The sequence below is a fragment of the Idiotropiscis lumnitzeri genome, chromosome 3 (assembly GCF_059441095.1).
Source record: "Idiotropiscis lumnitzeri isolate Australia: NSW breed Sydney's pygmy pipehorse chromosome 3, RoL_Ilum_1.0, whole genome shotgun sequence".
In the NCBI taxonomy this organism is placed as follows: Eukaryota; Metazoa; Chordata; class Actinopteri; order Syngnathiformes; family Syngnathidae; genus Idiotropiscis; species Idiotropiscis lumnitzeri.
The window spans coordinates 2,085,899-2,102,539 of NC_142393.1; the positions used below are offsets into that span (position 1 = coordinate 2,085,899).

At 42.6% G+C, this 16,641-nt stretch overlaps 1 protein-coding gene across 2 annotated transcripts; it reads left to right on the forward strand.

The window, feature by feature from the left end:
• Positions 1–688: 688 nt before the first annotated feature.
• Positions 689–16,262, forward strand: aox6 (aldehyde oxidase 6). Of its 2 annotated transcripts, none has more exons than XM_088289158.1 (35): positions 689–822; positions 1,852–1,909; positions 2,006–2,102; positions 3,883–3,991; positions 4,211–4,337; positions 4,429–4,490; positions 4,563–4,628; positions 4,751–4,831; positions 6,034–6,178; positions 6,268–6,360; positions 6,434–6,585; positions 6,668–6,761; positions 6,841–6,950; positions 7,032–7,216; positions 7,408–7,570; positions 7,698–7,775; positions 8,995–9,164; positions 9,239–9,365; positions 9,850–9,972; positions 10,242–10,338; positions 10,406–10,530; positions 10,587–10,720; positions 10,788–10,875; positions 10,949–11,035; positions 11,279–11,470; positions 12,386–12,613; positions 12,682–12,777; positions 12,846–12,974; positions 13,878–13,952; positions 14,037–14,089; positions 14,698–14,812; positions 14,886–14,951; positions 15,078–15,266; positions 15,348–15,512; positions 16,179–16,262. In XM_088289158.1, the coding sequence occupies exons 1-35, from the start codon at positions 769–771 to the stop codon at positions 16,248–16,250; spliced, it is 4,005 nt and encodes a 1,334-aa protein (XP_088145284.1). In that variant the 5' UTR covers positions 689–768; the 3' UTR covers positions 16,251–16,262. The 2 variants fall into 2 exon arrangements, with proteins under 2 accessions (XP_088145284.1, XP_088145285.1); XM_088289159.1 differs by having other exon boundaries at positions 4,566–4,628.
• Positions 16,263–16,641: the final 379 nt, after the last annotated feature.

Sequence of the window (16,641 nt, forward strand, 5' to 3'; positions counted from 1 at the left end):
TTTGAAAGGGTGTTTTATTTTCGTCTTCAGTTGCTGGTGTGTGTTGAAATAACTTTAGAGGTTTGAGGAATTGAAAAATTATAATTAGATTTATAGCTGTGCCCTCTGCACTTGAAGTTTCAAAGAAGGGTGAGGGCGCCAAATTTGGCTTTTCATTAAGTACGGTCAGGTTTATTGGTTAAGTCTCTACCTTGACAGGTAGAGAAGGCACATGCAATGAGTTCGATATATAGAAAGAACATCTTTACATATTGTTTGATTAAAAAATTTAAATTACAATTTTGTTGGGTGTGCGAGTGTTTTTTTAAAACCAAACAATAGAAAAAAATCCTGGCAAATATCTTGATCACATCAAAAACCGGGAGGGAAAGAAAAATAGGGGTGGGCTTTGGTTGAGGTCGAGTTGGTGTAGCGGGGGTACGTTTGGGGTTAGCGAAAAAAATATCTAAATAAATGAATACCTTTTTAAAAGGGAGGCGTGAGAATTGAGGTTTGGGCACCTATTTGAGTGACAAAAAAAAAACAAAAAGAAAATGTCCACTAGATGGCGGCAGAGACGCCAAGGCTTTCCCGACTTCAACCCTGGTTTCAAAAGAAAGTGTCAAACTCCATTCAACAGATGCCCAAGTGCAGTAAGTTCAAAGAGTGTCCACATTTTGAAATCACGTCTACGCCCCTGCATCAGAAGTCTGCAGTCTGCACGAGTTCACTCAAAAGTATCATCTGCACGGAGCACTGACAAGTGACTCAAACATTTCTTTAGTGAAAATGTCTGCAGTCGTAGAAGGAGACACTTTGTGCTTCTTTGTCAATGGAAAAAAGGTAGGTTTGTCTTTTCTTTTGTCGCATTGTCGCTGTGTGGAGGTTCATTTTCTACGTTTGCAGCTTTGCTTGTGTCATATTCGTAAACACACTTCATTAAGTACGGCAGTTCGACCTAAAGAGATCCAATTCAAGAGCAGTTTCTATTTGTTTATTCCGATTATGTTGATGTGATGTGCACGATATTTCAACTCCAATTCCTCTGAAATTGTGACGTGTAAAATGTAAAGAAAAACTATACAATCACTTGGAAATCATGTTCAAACTAAATTCAATCACTATCAAGACAAGATATTTAATGTTCAAACAAATAAACTTTTTTTGGTTTCTAGCAAAGAGGCGACACGGTGGCCGACTAGTTAGCACATCCGCCTCACAGGTCAGAGGTGCGGGGTTCGATTCGGGCTCCGGCCTTACCGTGGGGAGTTTGCATGTTCTCCTCGTGCTTGCGTGGCTTTTCTCCGGGTACTCCGATTTCCTCCCACATGCGTGGCCGGTTGACTGGACGCTCAAAATTGCCTCTAGGTATGAGTCTGAGTGATTGTTTGTCTCTGTGTGCTCTGCCTACTGCCCGAAGAAAGCTGGGCAAGACTCCAGCACCCCGCGACCCTTGTGAGGACAAGCGGTTCGCATAATGGATTGACGGATGTTTGTAGCAAATAATCATTAACTTAAAACTGAAAAGCTGACGCTAAAGCCGCAACATGCTTAAAAAAAAAATTACTTTTACCCACAGTGTAGTTTTTTTTTTTTAGCTGTAACTTTGAGTAAAAAGTTTGTGGAAAAAACTGCGATAGGTTAGGAAAGATGTCACTCCTAAATTTCAAAGACCAATATTGTCATTCTGAGCGATTTTTTTTTTTGCTTTTATTTTGTCGCAGCTGTATACACATATTTAGATCAAGCGTAAATGACCATACTTTATGTTGATCAAAGTGTGAACTTGCGTTTGTTGTGCATTTTCTCCCTTTTGACAAAGTGAAATTTTTGGAAGTAGCCTGAAAATGACTTTTGTTGCGCAATCAACAGGTGACAGAAAAAAATGTTGATCCTGAGACGATGCTGTTGTCCTTCCTCCGACAGAAGCGTATCCTTACTTGACTCTATGCAATCATTCATTTTCCAAATCCTGTGAGTTCCTCCACTTGCTAATGATTGACTGCAACTTGACCATAATGTGAAGTGAGGCTAACTGGGACCAAATACGGTTGCGGTGGAGGAGGCTGCGGGGCCTGCACAGTGATGGTCTCACGTTATCGACCAGCCGACAAAAGCATTTGGTATCCTTCAAAATGAAACACTCTTCCACTGCTTTGGATGTTATTATAAGATACAGAACATTTACTTCATTATTTAGAGTTGTGTTCAGCACACCGGATATACCCCGATTCAATATTTGCAGCTTCGACTTGATGAAGCAATACTTTGACTTTAAACAATGTAAACATTACACAGCACTGGACAAAGGTGAAAATGCACTGGATACTTGCCAAAGTCACTCAACTTTCTCCTAAACTACACATTTTATAACTGTCAGTGAAGGGCACTTTACCCTATTTTGCCAGTCCGACCCTTGTCGGCAACCCGTGTCCCCGTCCAACCTTTAAAGCGTTTCCGTCAAGCCACAGTACCTAAATTTAGCCATAAAAACGGATTTGTCTGTACATTAGCCACTTAGGACCAACAGCTGCGGGTCTCTGCATTATTAAATTAGACATTATCTATATCATAAACTTCGGTAGATGCTTTTCCCCCCCAAACGATACCAAACGCAGCTATCGTTTCAGAGCGTAACGGAACGTTTGTCAGAATCTTGTTGTCACACGAGGCAAATTCACACATGAGCTGTCGAGATGGCTGTATTTATTGTACTTATTTTGCTCTTTTTGGCTCTCAATTGCTTCTTCACACAGCCGTGCTTATCTTATTAACTCATTCACTGCCGGCATAGGTAAAATGAACTTTTTGACGTATATACCCGTCAATGGGAGTGAATGAGTTAAAGTGATTTGGCCAACTTTGACTCTCGCGCATTCTTTCTCTCTCCCTCTCTCTACCCCTCTGCCCCCCCCTCTCTCACTCTCACAGATGAACTCTCAGTTCGAGGGTCATTACACGCAACAGCATTACATGAATTCATTCTGCTCCGAGCGCGACTATTTGAATTCTATACCCATGTGACTCGATCCGAAAAGGAAAAAGCTCACTTCTGGGCTTGCTTTGTCTGACCTTTTTAAAAAAAAACTCTCGACTTCCGTCTTATGTCACCAAAATGGGCGTCAGATGGACGGACCTTTCCGTCCCTGGGATGGAATATCCATTTCTGACAACTGTGTGCAGAACATGACACCTCACTTCGATTAGTATTACAGAACCAGAAAAATAGGATTGGGTTCAAGGAAAAAATGAAAATGAACAATTACAGGACACAAATACAGCAAAAACTAGCGAATGCAATTTCTGTCAAAATTGTACATGAATGCTGTACTGAAAATGATTTGTTTTAATGAACACTGGAACAGATTTCTGTAAACGTACAAGGCATTTCCAACAAAACCTTTTTGCTCTTTATAATAATTGTAAAATATTGTAAAATATTTATCCATAGGATGTAAATTAACAAATTAGTCAGTTAAGAAGAACGGTAAATAACTAGAATTTAAAAGCATAAAACTATCAATTGCTCTCGATTTTGGATATTCATCTACACATGTAAATTAAGAGTTACGTCAGATACTTGAATTCAAAATACAATACTATACTGTTAAAATAAACTACAGTATTGACATTGCAAAATAACAATCAAATACTGGCGTCCGGGCTGCCAGGAATTTATTATTTTAATTCATTATAGTATAGTGTGTGAAACTTGATGTTGGATTGGTTTGAATTGGAACGTCTCTTCGCCGAGGTCACCTGGCGAGGTTTGCACACCTCTGTGCTTGATGGACTGGTTTTAATGTGTTTGATCAATAAAAGCAAAACAACCTTGCAGCCTTAAACTTGTGCGGATGTGGCCCACTACTGACAAAGTTTGGACACCCTTACCATCACCATCAGGCATTACTCTGCCAACGCCTGCCTGCTTCCGCTTTGCCAGCTTCACGGAACCGCCATCACCACAGTGGAAGGCATCGGGAGCACGAAAACCAGGATCCACGCGGTCCAGGTCAGGCCTGGATTGTGATTTTGAGTTGGCTTACTGTGAGTGGGAGCGGTCTTGCCTAAAAACGGTGGTCAAGGCTCCGGAGGAAGAGCGGCTCGTCCATCAAGCGAAGGGTTGCCTGTTCCAATCCGGCTCTGTTGAATTCATGTGTCATTGTGTCCTTGGGCAAGACACTTCAACCACCTTGCCTCCAGTCATCAGCAATGTATGATGTGTTTCCAGGAGCGAATAGCGAAGGCGCACGGCTCACAGTGCGGCTTCTGCACTCCCGGTATGGTGATGTCCATGTACGCCCTCCTTCGGAATAACTCGAAGCCCAGCATGGACGACATCACTCAGGCACTTGCCGGTACCTCTTGACTGACATGATTTGTATTTCATGTTTTACTTCAAAGAGTTAAAATATCTAATCTTAGTTGACTTTTGCCCTCATGATTCAGGCAATCTTTGCCGCTGCACCGGCTATCGTCCAATCATTGATGGGTGCAGGTCCTTCTGTCAGGTGTGTCTGCTGCCGTCCCGTGAATTACTTTTTGTGCCAAAGCATTGAAACAGAAAATGTGTTTGACCCAAGCAGGAAGCCAACTGCTGTCAAGTCAACGGAGGCTCAGACTGCGTCAACCAGCAGGAGACCGAATATGTCAGTAGAACTGGTGACGTTTTGCCGCCATTTCTTTTCTTGATGTTTGACCCAAAAACATTCAAAGATATTCAGTGAAGCGAGCGTGATGAATTGGTTTCTTGTCCGGCCTTGCTTTACAGAAAACTCCTTTGTTGTTTGACGAGTCACAATTCCTGCCCTTAGACCCAACACAAGAACTGATCTTTCCCCCAGAATTGATTGTAAGTATCGTCACACAAAATGAGTTCCATTTAACATGAACAAAGTGTGGCAGAACAGTCGAAATGTGGTTAGCACAGCTGCCTCACCGTAAAGGATGGCCGAGTGGTCTAAGGCGCCGCGTTTCGGTCCCAGTCTCCCCAGCAGGCCTGGGTTCGAATCTCGAATTTCCCCATTGTGGGACTAATAAAGGGAATCTTATCTTATCTTATCTTAAAGCGATCCCACATTGGAATCTCCGCTCTGTAGAATTTGCATGTTCTCCGCATGATTCCATACTGTAGGCTTCCTCCCATGTGACAAAATCACGCTTTTAGGCTAATTAAATACTCGGAATTGTCCATTGACGTTCATGCAGTGGTGGGCGGTCAAGGCCTTCAAGGTCTTCTCTGCTGGCCGAACATAATCAAGAAATCATGATCATATTCTTCACGTTGATGTCATATTATAGCAGAGTGTTGTGTTTTTAGGTGAGAGTTTTTATCCAATCAGAATTCAGATAGCTCGTGTTGCCAGGCAGATTTCACAATACCAGTAGCACCCACTATTCGTCCGAGGCCTTCAGATACAATCGTGCGGGCGTCTGTTCTGTGTCCCAAGGGGGCTTTTACTGTTGATAGGCAGTTGCGATAGCCAATCAGATCACGAGTTGGTTACAGTGAGCCTTCTCGCTGGCCTTTCGCTGAAAGTGATGAACGCATTTTGTGATTGGATACTCACTCGTGCAGAATCAACACACCCGAAAGTCGTAAATGGCGACCGTTCAGAAATGTAAAATACAAAAGGAGGGAAACGTGGATTTAATTGCAGATACACTTGCGTGGCCATTTTAAAGACGGACTTTTCAAGAGAAGCTAGGTTGTCCAACACTCATTTAGCAGCGCGTAAGTGTGTTTCTGTTCATTATTTGTCCAGCCGTGGTGTCATAAATTATCGTATTACGAGGGGGATTGATTCAAGTCGGACTAGTTGGACTTCACCGAAGGCCTACGTATGAAGAGCACGGCACGCCACTTATTTGAGCGAAAAGGGGTGTTTATCTATATTTGAGAAAGCAACTGGCTGGTGATTAGTCCAGGGTGTACCCGGCCCATCTCGCCAAACCAGCTCACCTTAACCCAAATTGGAAAGTGGTTCCAAAAAGGGATGTCTGCATAGAGAGCGCTACGGCTGCTCATCTGGCCTTCTTTATTCTTGCCCCCAGCTGATGGCGGAGACTTCAAGCCCGCAGACGCTCACCTTTTGCGGGGAGAGGGTCACATGGGTGAGCCCTGTCCGGCTTGAGGAGCTGGTCCAGCTGAAGTCCAGAAACCCAGAGGCTCCACTGATCATGGGAAACACGAATATAGGTCAAAATGAATATCATGTCAACGGAGGATTCATCCAGATAAGAAGAATCTTGTGCGGAACGTGCTGACCTTCGTCGTCTGTTTTAAAGGTCCAGATGTGAAATTTAAGGGCGTTGTGCATCCATTGATGATATCGCCCATCCGAGTCTTGGAGCTGTTTGAGGTGACTGAGACGACACACGGTGGGTGAGACCCGTCAGACTTTGCTTTAACAACCGATGATTGTTGACGTCACTCGTTCTTGGGTCCTTGTAGGTGTTTGGGTGGGAGCGGGCTTCACCCTCGCTGAGTTCTGGGCTATTTTGAAGAAGCTCTGCGGCCAGTTTCCAGAAGAGAAGACAGAGCTGTTCAGAGCGCTGATCCAGCAGCTGGGGAATCTGGGAAGCCAGCAGATCCGCAATGTTGCCGTAAGTGTGCACCGCCACCCCGTAAATTTGTAAGAAGCCACTGAACAACAACGGGAATGTGACAATCGTTTTCCTTCTTTAGACTCTTGGTGGAAACATCATGAGTGCGTATCCAAACTCAGACCTGAACCCGATTCTGGCTGCTGGGAATTGCAGCGTGAGCACCATCTGCTGTGGTAAGATTCTGGCGACTGGAACGGTGAATACTTGCGGTGATCTATCCTGGCTGACATGATTCCTGTTGTCATTCGCCAGGAGGACGGCGAGAGGTTCCGCTCAATCAGGAATTCTTTGTGAGCTTTGGGAAAACGGTGCTCAAGCCAGAAGAAATTGTGGTCTCGGTGCTGATCCCTTTTTCCAGAAAGGTGCAAACATTTCTTTTGAGATTACGGAAAGAGTAGAAAATCCACATAAATATCTGGTCCCATGCCACGTTTGTACTGCAGGGAGAGCTTGTTCGCTCATTTCGCCAGGCGCCAAGGAAGGAGAGTGCCTTTGCCACAATCACAACCGGGATGCGAGTGTTGTTCTCTGAAGGAGTCAGAGTCGTGGAGGAGATCAGTATATACTTTGGTGGTGTTGGACCAACAACAGCCAAAGCTGCCAAAACCTGCGCCGCTATTGTTGCACGGTCAGCCAGATTTGATTTGGGACCATGAATTTAAACAACGATATTACCGACTTTAATCTTCATCATTGTTTTCTGATCTGTTTCTATGATTTTTTGGGTCATTCCACAAATGTTAAGTCCAAGGCAACTAGACCTCTTCTTTGGAAGTTTCCATTTTTAACATTTTTATTTAAATATGAATCTCTCTTCAGACCTTGGAATGATGAAACCCTCAGCCGAGCTTACGATGTGCTCATGAATGAATTTGACCTCCCACCTTCGATGCCGGGAGGAAAAGCAGAATTCCGTCGCTCTCTGACTCTCAGTTTCCTCTTCAAATTCAACCTCGAGGTCCTGCAGAGCCTCCAAAAGATGGTAACCACTTGCCTCAGGGGCCATCGTCTTTAGAATCAGAATCAGAAATCCCTTTATTGTTTTTTTTTTTCATTTATTTTATTTATTACATTGAGGTGATTTCAAATAATGTTTTTTTTTTTTGTAGAATGTGATTAAAGACGTTGTTATGGAAAAGATGGAACCACTACCCAGAGAAATCCAACTGAGCCAGCAAGAGTTCCAGGTATGCCTTGGCAATATGACCCAAAAACTTTGTCCCAGTGTGACTGCAGAGGATAAGATAGGTTTCATCCGTCCGTCCGTCAGTGGGTATTCCATTTGTGGAAGATGATTATCATGGGAATAACATATGTGATGAAGACAAGTGGTCGTGGGATGGAGCCTTGAGGCATGCTAATGGTGAACGGTGACTGCTTTCACGCAAAATGATTATTTGAATGAACTGAGGTAGCCACAAAGGTAGGATTTAGAGTCATGGAATAGATTTGAGCAATACCATCAGAGATGAGATTGATGTGGGATGTTTCGAAAGATGCGTTAAGAGAAGGAATTTGAAAAACGGATTATTTATTTTAGAATGTTTTGTTTTTGTTTTTAAGAATAACAGGTAAACGATCATGTCATTTGATTTTTCCAGCTCACCCATTAGCAGTTGACTCTTTGAGAAATTTGTTTTATTTTTTTTAACCAATGCAAGCTTTTAGCGTATGTGCATATTTAAAAGATGCATAATAAAGCTTTTACGACTTCAAATGCAAATTTAATTTTCGTTTTGCTCCAATACCAGGACCAAGGTTGTAAATCAATTCTAATGTTAGTTTTTTTCTTAAGCATACATGCTTGTGGTGTTCGCTGCTCGAAATGGTCCATGCAAACTGAGCTATTTAACAAAAAAAGTCAAACGTTATTTTCTTTTCCTGATAATATGAAGAACAAGGTTGCATTGTTAGATTGACTGACACACTCGTAGAGGAAAGGATTTACCTTAGGTCAGGTATAGCTCACTCCTCTTCTTCTACATGGCTCAAATGCTTTTATTCGCAAGGTTATTTGTATGTTCGGAGACAAAAACTCAAAGCGTAATTACTAAGATTTAATTTGTGTCTATAATTTAAAAAAAAACAAAAACATTTGAATAGTTACAAGGGAGACAACACTTTACCCTCAGCCAAAAATTACCTGTTATATTTTATATGTAAGTTGATCATCAAGTGGGGAGAATGGGAAGGACGGTGTTTAGCATTCACTTTTGCAACAGCTACTATAACCTTTAGTCTTGGCACAACAAGAGCATCATGCTTCTGTATTTTGTGTTTGGATTATTTGAAATGTCGTGAAGGGGACATGAAATGCAATTTAATTGCGGAATGCCAGCCAGTTCCAGTTCCAGGTAAGGTCAATTTCTCGATGATCGTATCAAACAATGGCTGCCTATTCTTCAGCATGTGTCTGTGGGCCAGAGCGACCAGGACCCCGTGGGCCGTCCCATCATTCATAGCTCGGCCATAAGCCAGGCCACAGGCGAGGCAATTTACTGCGATGACATCCCGAAAACCGATGGCGAGCTTTTCATGGCTCTGGTCACCAGCTCACGGGCGCATGCCAAGATCATGTGAGGAACACAAGCCTGGTCATTATCCCGTCCCATGTTCCTCGTGCTTCACAAAGTTTTGTCTTTTTTTAAAGGAATGTGGACGTGAGTAAGGCCCTGCTGCTTCCGGGTGTTTTTGATGTCGTCACAGCGAAAGATATTCCTGGGAAGAAAACACGTGTCCTTTCTGGTTATGATGAAGAAATTCTCGCTGAGACACAGGTAAATAACAGGTCCGCACAGGCGTAGTGGATTGTGGGGACACGTCCTCACTATTTTCTGAATACCGTGTATAGTTTGGGAGGGACTGGGTTCGCACTTGATTCAAAACATGTGTGAGAATAGACGGAAACATTGAGCAGCTCAAGTCAGTTGATGTCTTTCAAATTTGTTTCGCTTCAATTGATTTGCTTTGAAGAAGGACAAAGTAAATCAGGACATATTATCATTTAAATGGATGAAAACAGAAACTTCCATCTTTCCAAAATAATAATGAAATGGTTCTAAAGTTTCTTGCTTCCATTCCATTTTGTGTGCAAAAATTCTGGTTTTTTTGGCTTTCGCATTAGGGGAGTCGTTGAATGCTCGAAGATGGTCATTTACTCACCAAAACGGTTTTTCTTCTGAAAAATGTGTCCTCCCCCAACTCTTGAATCGATGACTACTTCCCTGCATGTTCACATTCTGCTTCCGTGTGTTTGTTCAGGTGTCATGCATCGGTCAGATTGTTTGTGCTGTCTTGGCGGACACTCGAGCCCACGCCAAAAGAGGCGCGGCAGCAGTGAACATCAGTTATGAGGACTTGCCAGAACCTGTTTTTACTATCGAGGTGTGTTTACAGCAGGGGTCACCAACCGCAGTCGTCGAGGGCCCCTAGCCACGATATTACGGATGTCTTCCTCCTCCAGCATACCCGACTCAGCTGATCAGCAAGTCCCGCAGAGGCTTGATTATGATCCTGATTATTATTGGAGAAGGGAGACATCTAAAACAGGCTGGGTCGGAGCCCTCGAGGACCGGAGTTGGTGACATTGTGTTTACAGTACGGTCTTTTGACGGTCCGCCTGAAACAAATCGCTCCACCCCTCTCTGAAACAGGACGCCATCAAGAGGTCATCCTACTTTGAACCAAGGAGGAAGCTCGAGCAGGGAAACGTGGAAGAGGCCTTCAAAAGTGTTGATCTGGTTCATGAAGGTAAACAGCGTTCAAACTCAGTGCTGTGAATGACCTCTAAATGGGAACCTTTTGATATTGTGTTCAGGGGTAATCCGTATTGGCGGCCAGGAGCATTTCTACATGGAGACACAGAGTATGCTGGTTATTCCAGTGGGAGAGCACGCGGAGTTTAAAATTTATGCGTCTTCACAGGCGCCGACATCAGTTCAGGTACTTTGGATCCGTCTGCCGTACATCAGATCAGCACTCATGTTTCCTCTCTTTAGGTCGCCGTCTCCGAGACGTTGGCCATTCCTGCCAACCGAGTTAGCTGTCATGTCAAGAGACTGGGTGGAGCATTTGGAGGCAAAGTCGTCAAAACCATCATACTGGCTTGTATCACCTCGCTGGCTGCGTGGAAGTGGGTCTTCGTATATCAAAAAAAATTGACGCCCTTCAGGTCTAAGGTTTGATACATTACCGTTCAGGAACAATCGTCCAGTCCGCTGCGTTCTGGAGCGAGGTGAGGACATGCTAATTACTGGTGGACGACATCCTGTGCTAGGAAAATACAAGGTACAGGACACATTTGTCCCAAACTGCAGACTTTTGAAATGCACTTGTTTGTAAGCAAGTGTGTTTGTTTCAGGTTGGTTTCCAGAAAGATGGAAGGATCCTTGCGGCAGATATCGAGATTTGGACCAATGCTGGCAACACCGTTGATGAATCCATCTATGTGCGTGGCATTGTTTCACTCCTTTGCGGTAACACAATTTCCTGCAAGCCGGTAACGTCAGCGCAGTTTGCAGTTGCAGATTTTGACAATCTGCTCTTTCAGAATCCACAGCACGACAAATGTTTGTCGCTGTTAATGACGATAGGCAACTGATCCGTACCGCTTGGTGCCAATGTGGTTTCATTGCAAGATTGTAAATGTCAAAACAAGACCAGGATGATGATGATGTCGCTAATCTGGCAGGTAGCGGAGAAGATCCTGCTTCATCTGGACAATGCCTACCACATTCCAAATCTGCGTGGCCGAGCTGCCGCCTGCAGGACCAACCTACCGTCCAACACCTCCTTTCGAGGCTTTGGGGTGCCTCAGGCAGGCTGCATTCTAGAGAACTTGATCAACGACGTGGGGCTTCTGCTACAGTGTCCTGCCGATCAGGTCTAATCAATTTCCAATCACGCAGTACTACCTTGAATTACAAGTGCCACTCACTTGACAAGTTTATAGAAAATTGTCTTCTAGCTTAATGCTACCAAATACTACAAAACATCATAGATGGGCTAATGAAACAAGAATTGGTATTGTGGTAGTTATAAATCTTTTAAAAAATTATATTTGAGCATGAATGGTACGCAAGACATTCACATAGCGCATATAAAAATAAAATCCTGCTCAACCGGCTCTGCAACATTAATTGCAGCAGTCTCCTCATGGTTCGTCATCCACATGTGTAATATATTTATATTATTATATAAATCATTTAAAATGAACTCCAAAAGCTCATTTATGACATTAATTGATAAAGATGAAAAATAATATTTTCTCTATTTTATAAATATAATAATACGTTTCAGTCAGATGTTGTTTTTGAAAGCACTGTCATTTTTATTTTATTCTGTTCACGACTTTATATTTTTTATTTTAATTTGCTATTTCATTCCTTAAGCGGTTCAGATAATGGATGGATTAATATTTTATTCCTGTTCATTAATGACAATAACCGTGAATTACGTGTTACACTGCCGCCTGGTGGCCAAAGCTCACAACAAACGGAGTGGTACAATGTCTATTTAATTTAAAGCATGAAATTATTACGCAAACCTAATGTAATTCATTACAATCGATGTTATTGTATCACAACTTTATACATTTGAATGCTGTGGAGTGCTACTTACTTAAAAAAAAAAAGCACACACATTTTGCGGGGCGGGGATCAGGTTCATGGCTTTTTCATTCATTTTAATGGTAAAGGTTGACTTGAAATATGAGTGATTTGAGTTACAAAAAATAAAACCGTTCGCCAAAGTACCATTGTACTTGATTAAAAAGTCTAACTCATGAATGTTTGATCAGGTTCGGGAGATCAACATGTACAAAGGGCCGTCAGTCACCCACTACAAGGTGGAATTCAGCCCGGAGAACTTGCTGCGCTGCTGGGAGGAATGTAAGGCCAAGTCGGACTTCAGCGCTCGCTGCGTTGCTGTGGAAACGTTCAACCGGCTGAATCGCTGGAAGAAGAGAGGGCTTTCCATCATCCCGATCAAATACGGCATAGCCTTTTCGGAAGGGGTCATGAATCAAGTAAGCTGTTTCTGTCTGCGTGTCATCTTCCAAAACAAGGTGGAATACAGTATGTTCCGTGTGTTAAGTCTGCCGCTCTAGTGAACATCTATCAGGACGGATCCGTTCTGGTAAATCATGGCGGGACAGAGATGGGTCAAGGAGTCCATACCAAAGTACAGCAGGTAGGGAGTTAATGGCTCAACAGCGGAAATTCCAGAATAATCATCTGTTGACGCTTGTTTGCATGCAGGTGGCGAGCCGGGAGCTTCACATCCCGACGTCAAAAGTCTACATCAGTGAAACCAACACCAGTGCGGTTCCTAACACTTTTCTCACTGCTGCCTCATTTGGCACCGATGCCAATGGCATGGCCGTCAAGGTTTGCGCCCGTTTCCTACTACTTTTACCGCTCATTTTGAATTTTGAAGCACTGACCCAATAAGGGGCAGATTACTAAAGATTTACACATACAAGACCGGCTTTTTATGCTTGCGTGATTGATTTGATTGCGTAATGTTTGTATTCCTCTTACACAAACGCTTTCAACTCCATCAAAATAAACGGAATTTTAAGCTTGCGTTTCAATCTTAATCTATCACTAGTCCACTGACGTGACACAATCTGTAAAATGTTATTAATATTTAGTGCCAGTTATTTGGGCTTTTAGTAAATCAGGCCCCAAGTTTCTCTTTACACATGCACCTCATGCTCTAGTTTGAATTCAACTCTCTAGCATCTGGTATCTATTGTATATGTGTTTATGTGTTTCAATTTGTGTTCTAATTTCCCGCTAATTTATATTACTTCATTTGGAAAGCGCTTTGTTACAGCTCCAGCTGTTGTGAAATGCACTTTATAAATAAAGTTGTATTGTTTTGTTTTGTATTGTATCTCCCCACCTTTGTATGGTTCAGTTGGTCAAATAAAAACAGAGAAAAACTCTTATGTGGACAAAATCAAAGTTTCCGAGACCTCCCGACCGGATGTGAACTCAGTACTTTTCCAAGTGTATGGGAAAACGCTCCCATGTGATGCAAAAACCACCCTGCCTCAGTCCGTTGTGGCTTACATAAGAGCAAATTAATGTTTACCCTAAATGGCTCCTCTTTTGTATTCTGTGTTGCAACATTCGCTTAAAGAATATTTTTTCATATTACATTTTTAAAGCCTAAAAAATCCATTTCTACAGCTGCAGCTTTTGCCTTTATTTATATTTTGTAACTCAACTACACGGTACAGGTGTGAACATAATATGTAATATTTGTATTATTTCTTTGTTTAGAAAGCCTGCCAGACTCTTTACCAGCGACTGGAGCCGATCCGACAGAAGAACCCGGAAGGAACTTGGGAGAGTTGGGTGAGATGAAATGAGGAATTGGATTGAAGAAGACTGTGCCACACACAGAACAGCCTGAAAAAAACCTCCTGGCTTTCTTTGCAGGTCACAGCAGCCGTGATGGAGAAGATCAGCTTGTCCGCTACTGGATTTCACAGGTGAGCCTCGAACATAGTGCATAGATGTGATATCTTAAAGCAGTGCTTTTCAATTATTTTCTGTTACGCCCCCCCCCATACCAAGAAGAAAACAATTTGCGCCCCCCCCCACCCACCACCACCATCCACCCTCTGCTGCAACTATAAATAATAGCATTTTCGTTGCAAAACAAAATCTACACCGTACAGTTAATACTCGCTGCGCACAATGGACAAGGAGAGCGCCACTGCCAACTACTGGAGTGGATTTGCAATTACACTTTATTGCAGTACGGCAGGGGGAAAAAAGCATGTTCCCCTGGGTCACACGCGTCCCCTCATAGCTCATATCGTAATAACTCAGTGGTGGGCCGTCAAGGCCTTCTAGGCCTTCTCTGCTGGCCTAACATAATCAAGAAATCACGATCATATTCTTCACATTGATGTCATATCATATCCTAGTGTTGAATTTTTAGGTTGCAGTTTTTAATCCAATCAGAATTCAGCTCGCTCGTGTGCCAGGCAGATTTCATAATACCAGTAGCACGCACTGTTTGGTTCGACCGGGTGTGGTCGCGGAACAATTGAAATAACTGTGCATGTGAACATCCTGCTTCCTGTGCCTTCAGGGGTCCAGACACCTACATGGACTGGCACAAGATGGAGGGTCAGCCCTACCCTTACTACACGAACGGGGCCTGCTGTAGCGAGGTGGAGGTAGATTGCCTCACGGGAGACTACAGGGTCCGTTCAACACCGAGTATCAAGTCTATCGCTGCGTAACGCACACTCATATGATGTTTTTTGGCCTTTGTAGACTGTGAGGACAAATATTGTGGTCGACGTTGGCCAAAGTTTGAACCCGTCCGTGGACATTGGTCAGGTGAGGCTGTCCGAAACCTGAGGCAATCTACACCAGCCCGTTGTTATTTTTACAAAATAGTCATGCAATTTATTGCAGTATGTAAAGTAGCAACCATTTCTTTTTTTTGCAAATCGCCTCATGCAGGTTGAAGGCGCATTCATGCAGGGTTTGGGTTTGTTCACGATGGAGGAGTTAAAGTATTCTCCCTGCGGCCTTCTGTACACTCGAGGTCCATCGCAGTACAAGATCCCTGCTGTGTGCGACATGCCGCTGAGCTTTAACGTCCATCTCCTCCCTGACTCCTACAATCCCCACGCTATCTACTCCTCCAAGGTCAGAGGTCATGATGAGCAGGTATTTGTTTCCTATAGGTTAACTGTCTGCACTTTGATTCCTTATCTGTTGTCCCTTCAGGGTATCGGCGAACCCGTCCTCTTTTTAGGCTCCTCGGTGTTCTTTGCGATCAAAGATGCTGTCGCAGCTGCACGCAAAGATGTCGGCCTTACGGGTCCGTTTTCATTGGACAGTCCAGCGACTGCCGAGAGGATTTGCCTTGCGTGTGCATCCCCCTTCGCCCAGGTGTGAAGCTGTGTAACGACACATTTGGAAATCCTTTTTTCTTTTCTTTTTGTGTTTGTTCTTTCAAAATGAAAATTTAATCTGTATTTCTTCTTGTCTCATTGTGTTCATTCGTTCTTGTGTTTGAGAATTTGAGTCACAGTGTGGTGTGGGATGACGTAGGACAAGACAGTTATCAGTGTTAGTTTTTTGCAAGTTAGAATTAGGGTTACATCAAAAAGCTGGTATAGACAAAGCCTCTGCTTTATGCTGAACACAAATACTGCTCTCATCAATTTCTAGTAACAAACATAAATCATACATTCAAGAATTTGAAAAGAAAAAGTATTTTTAACATTGTGTTGCTATTCTGTGAAAAACCTGTGTGTTCACTTTTGTCATTTTTTTTTTAAGTTTTCACATTAATGGGGATGTCGGTAATGCAGAAACTCCATTCACATAAAATAAAAAAAATGTGAAATGGCCAGAAATGTTTTTCACAGGACAGCAATGAGGGTCTGTTTTAACTCAATTGATTAAACCTGTAAAATAGCAAACAACATAATATCAAAACAAGATGAAAAAAACAACAATTGACATATTCTTTTGTACTGTTTACATTTATGACTTCTACTTTTATTTATTTTATGTATTTATTTTCTTTCTTTCTTTTTTTTTTACTTTCAGAATCAAGAGAAGAAACTTCCAACCATGGACTGTAAACATCTTAATGGGTCAGTCATCTATGGTGACTGTTGAGATTTTGCAAACCATCTATTAGAATATGTACTCTGCTTACTTGTCTTTTAAATGTGACTCCTTGAAACTTCTGTGCTGTCATACCCAGCCCAATACTGATATTAATAAAGATCTTTTCCTCTTTAAAAATTGTGAAAAATGTGTGTGTTAAAAGAGCTTGACTACATTGACAGGTGAATTTGGGAATATTGCTGTGAATTATTTTTTTTTTGGGGGGGGGGGTAATTTTTGAAATGTTAAAAATCTTTCCCAAAGTGAATCGGTTGATCTACATGATTTGCGTTTCACACCGGAACGATGAAAATGTGTAATGATGAATGTCCCTTTGGGGTCTATCGCGAATTTGGGGTTAAAAAAAATGTTGAATTTTGGGTAAAACTTGAATTCATGT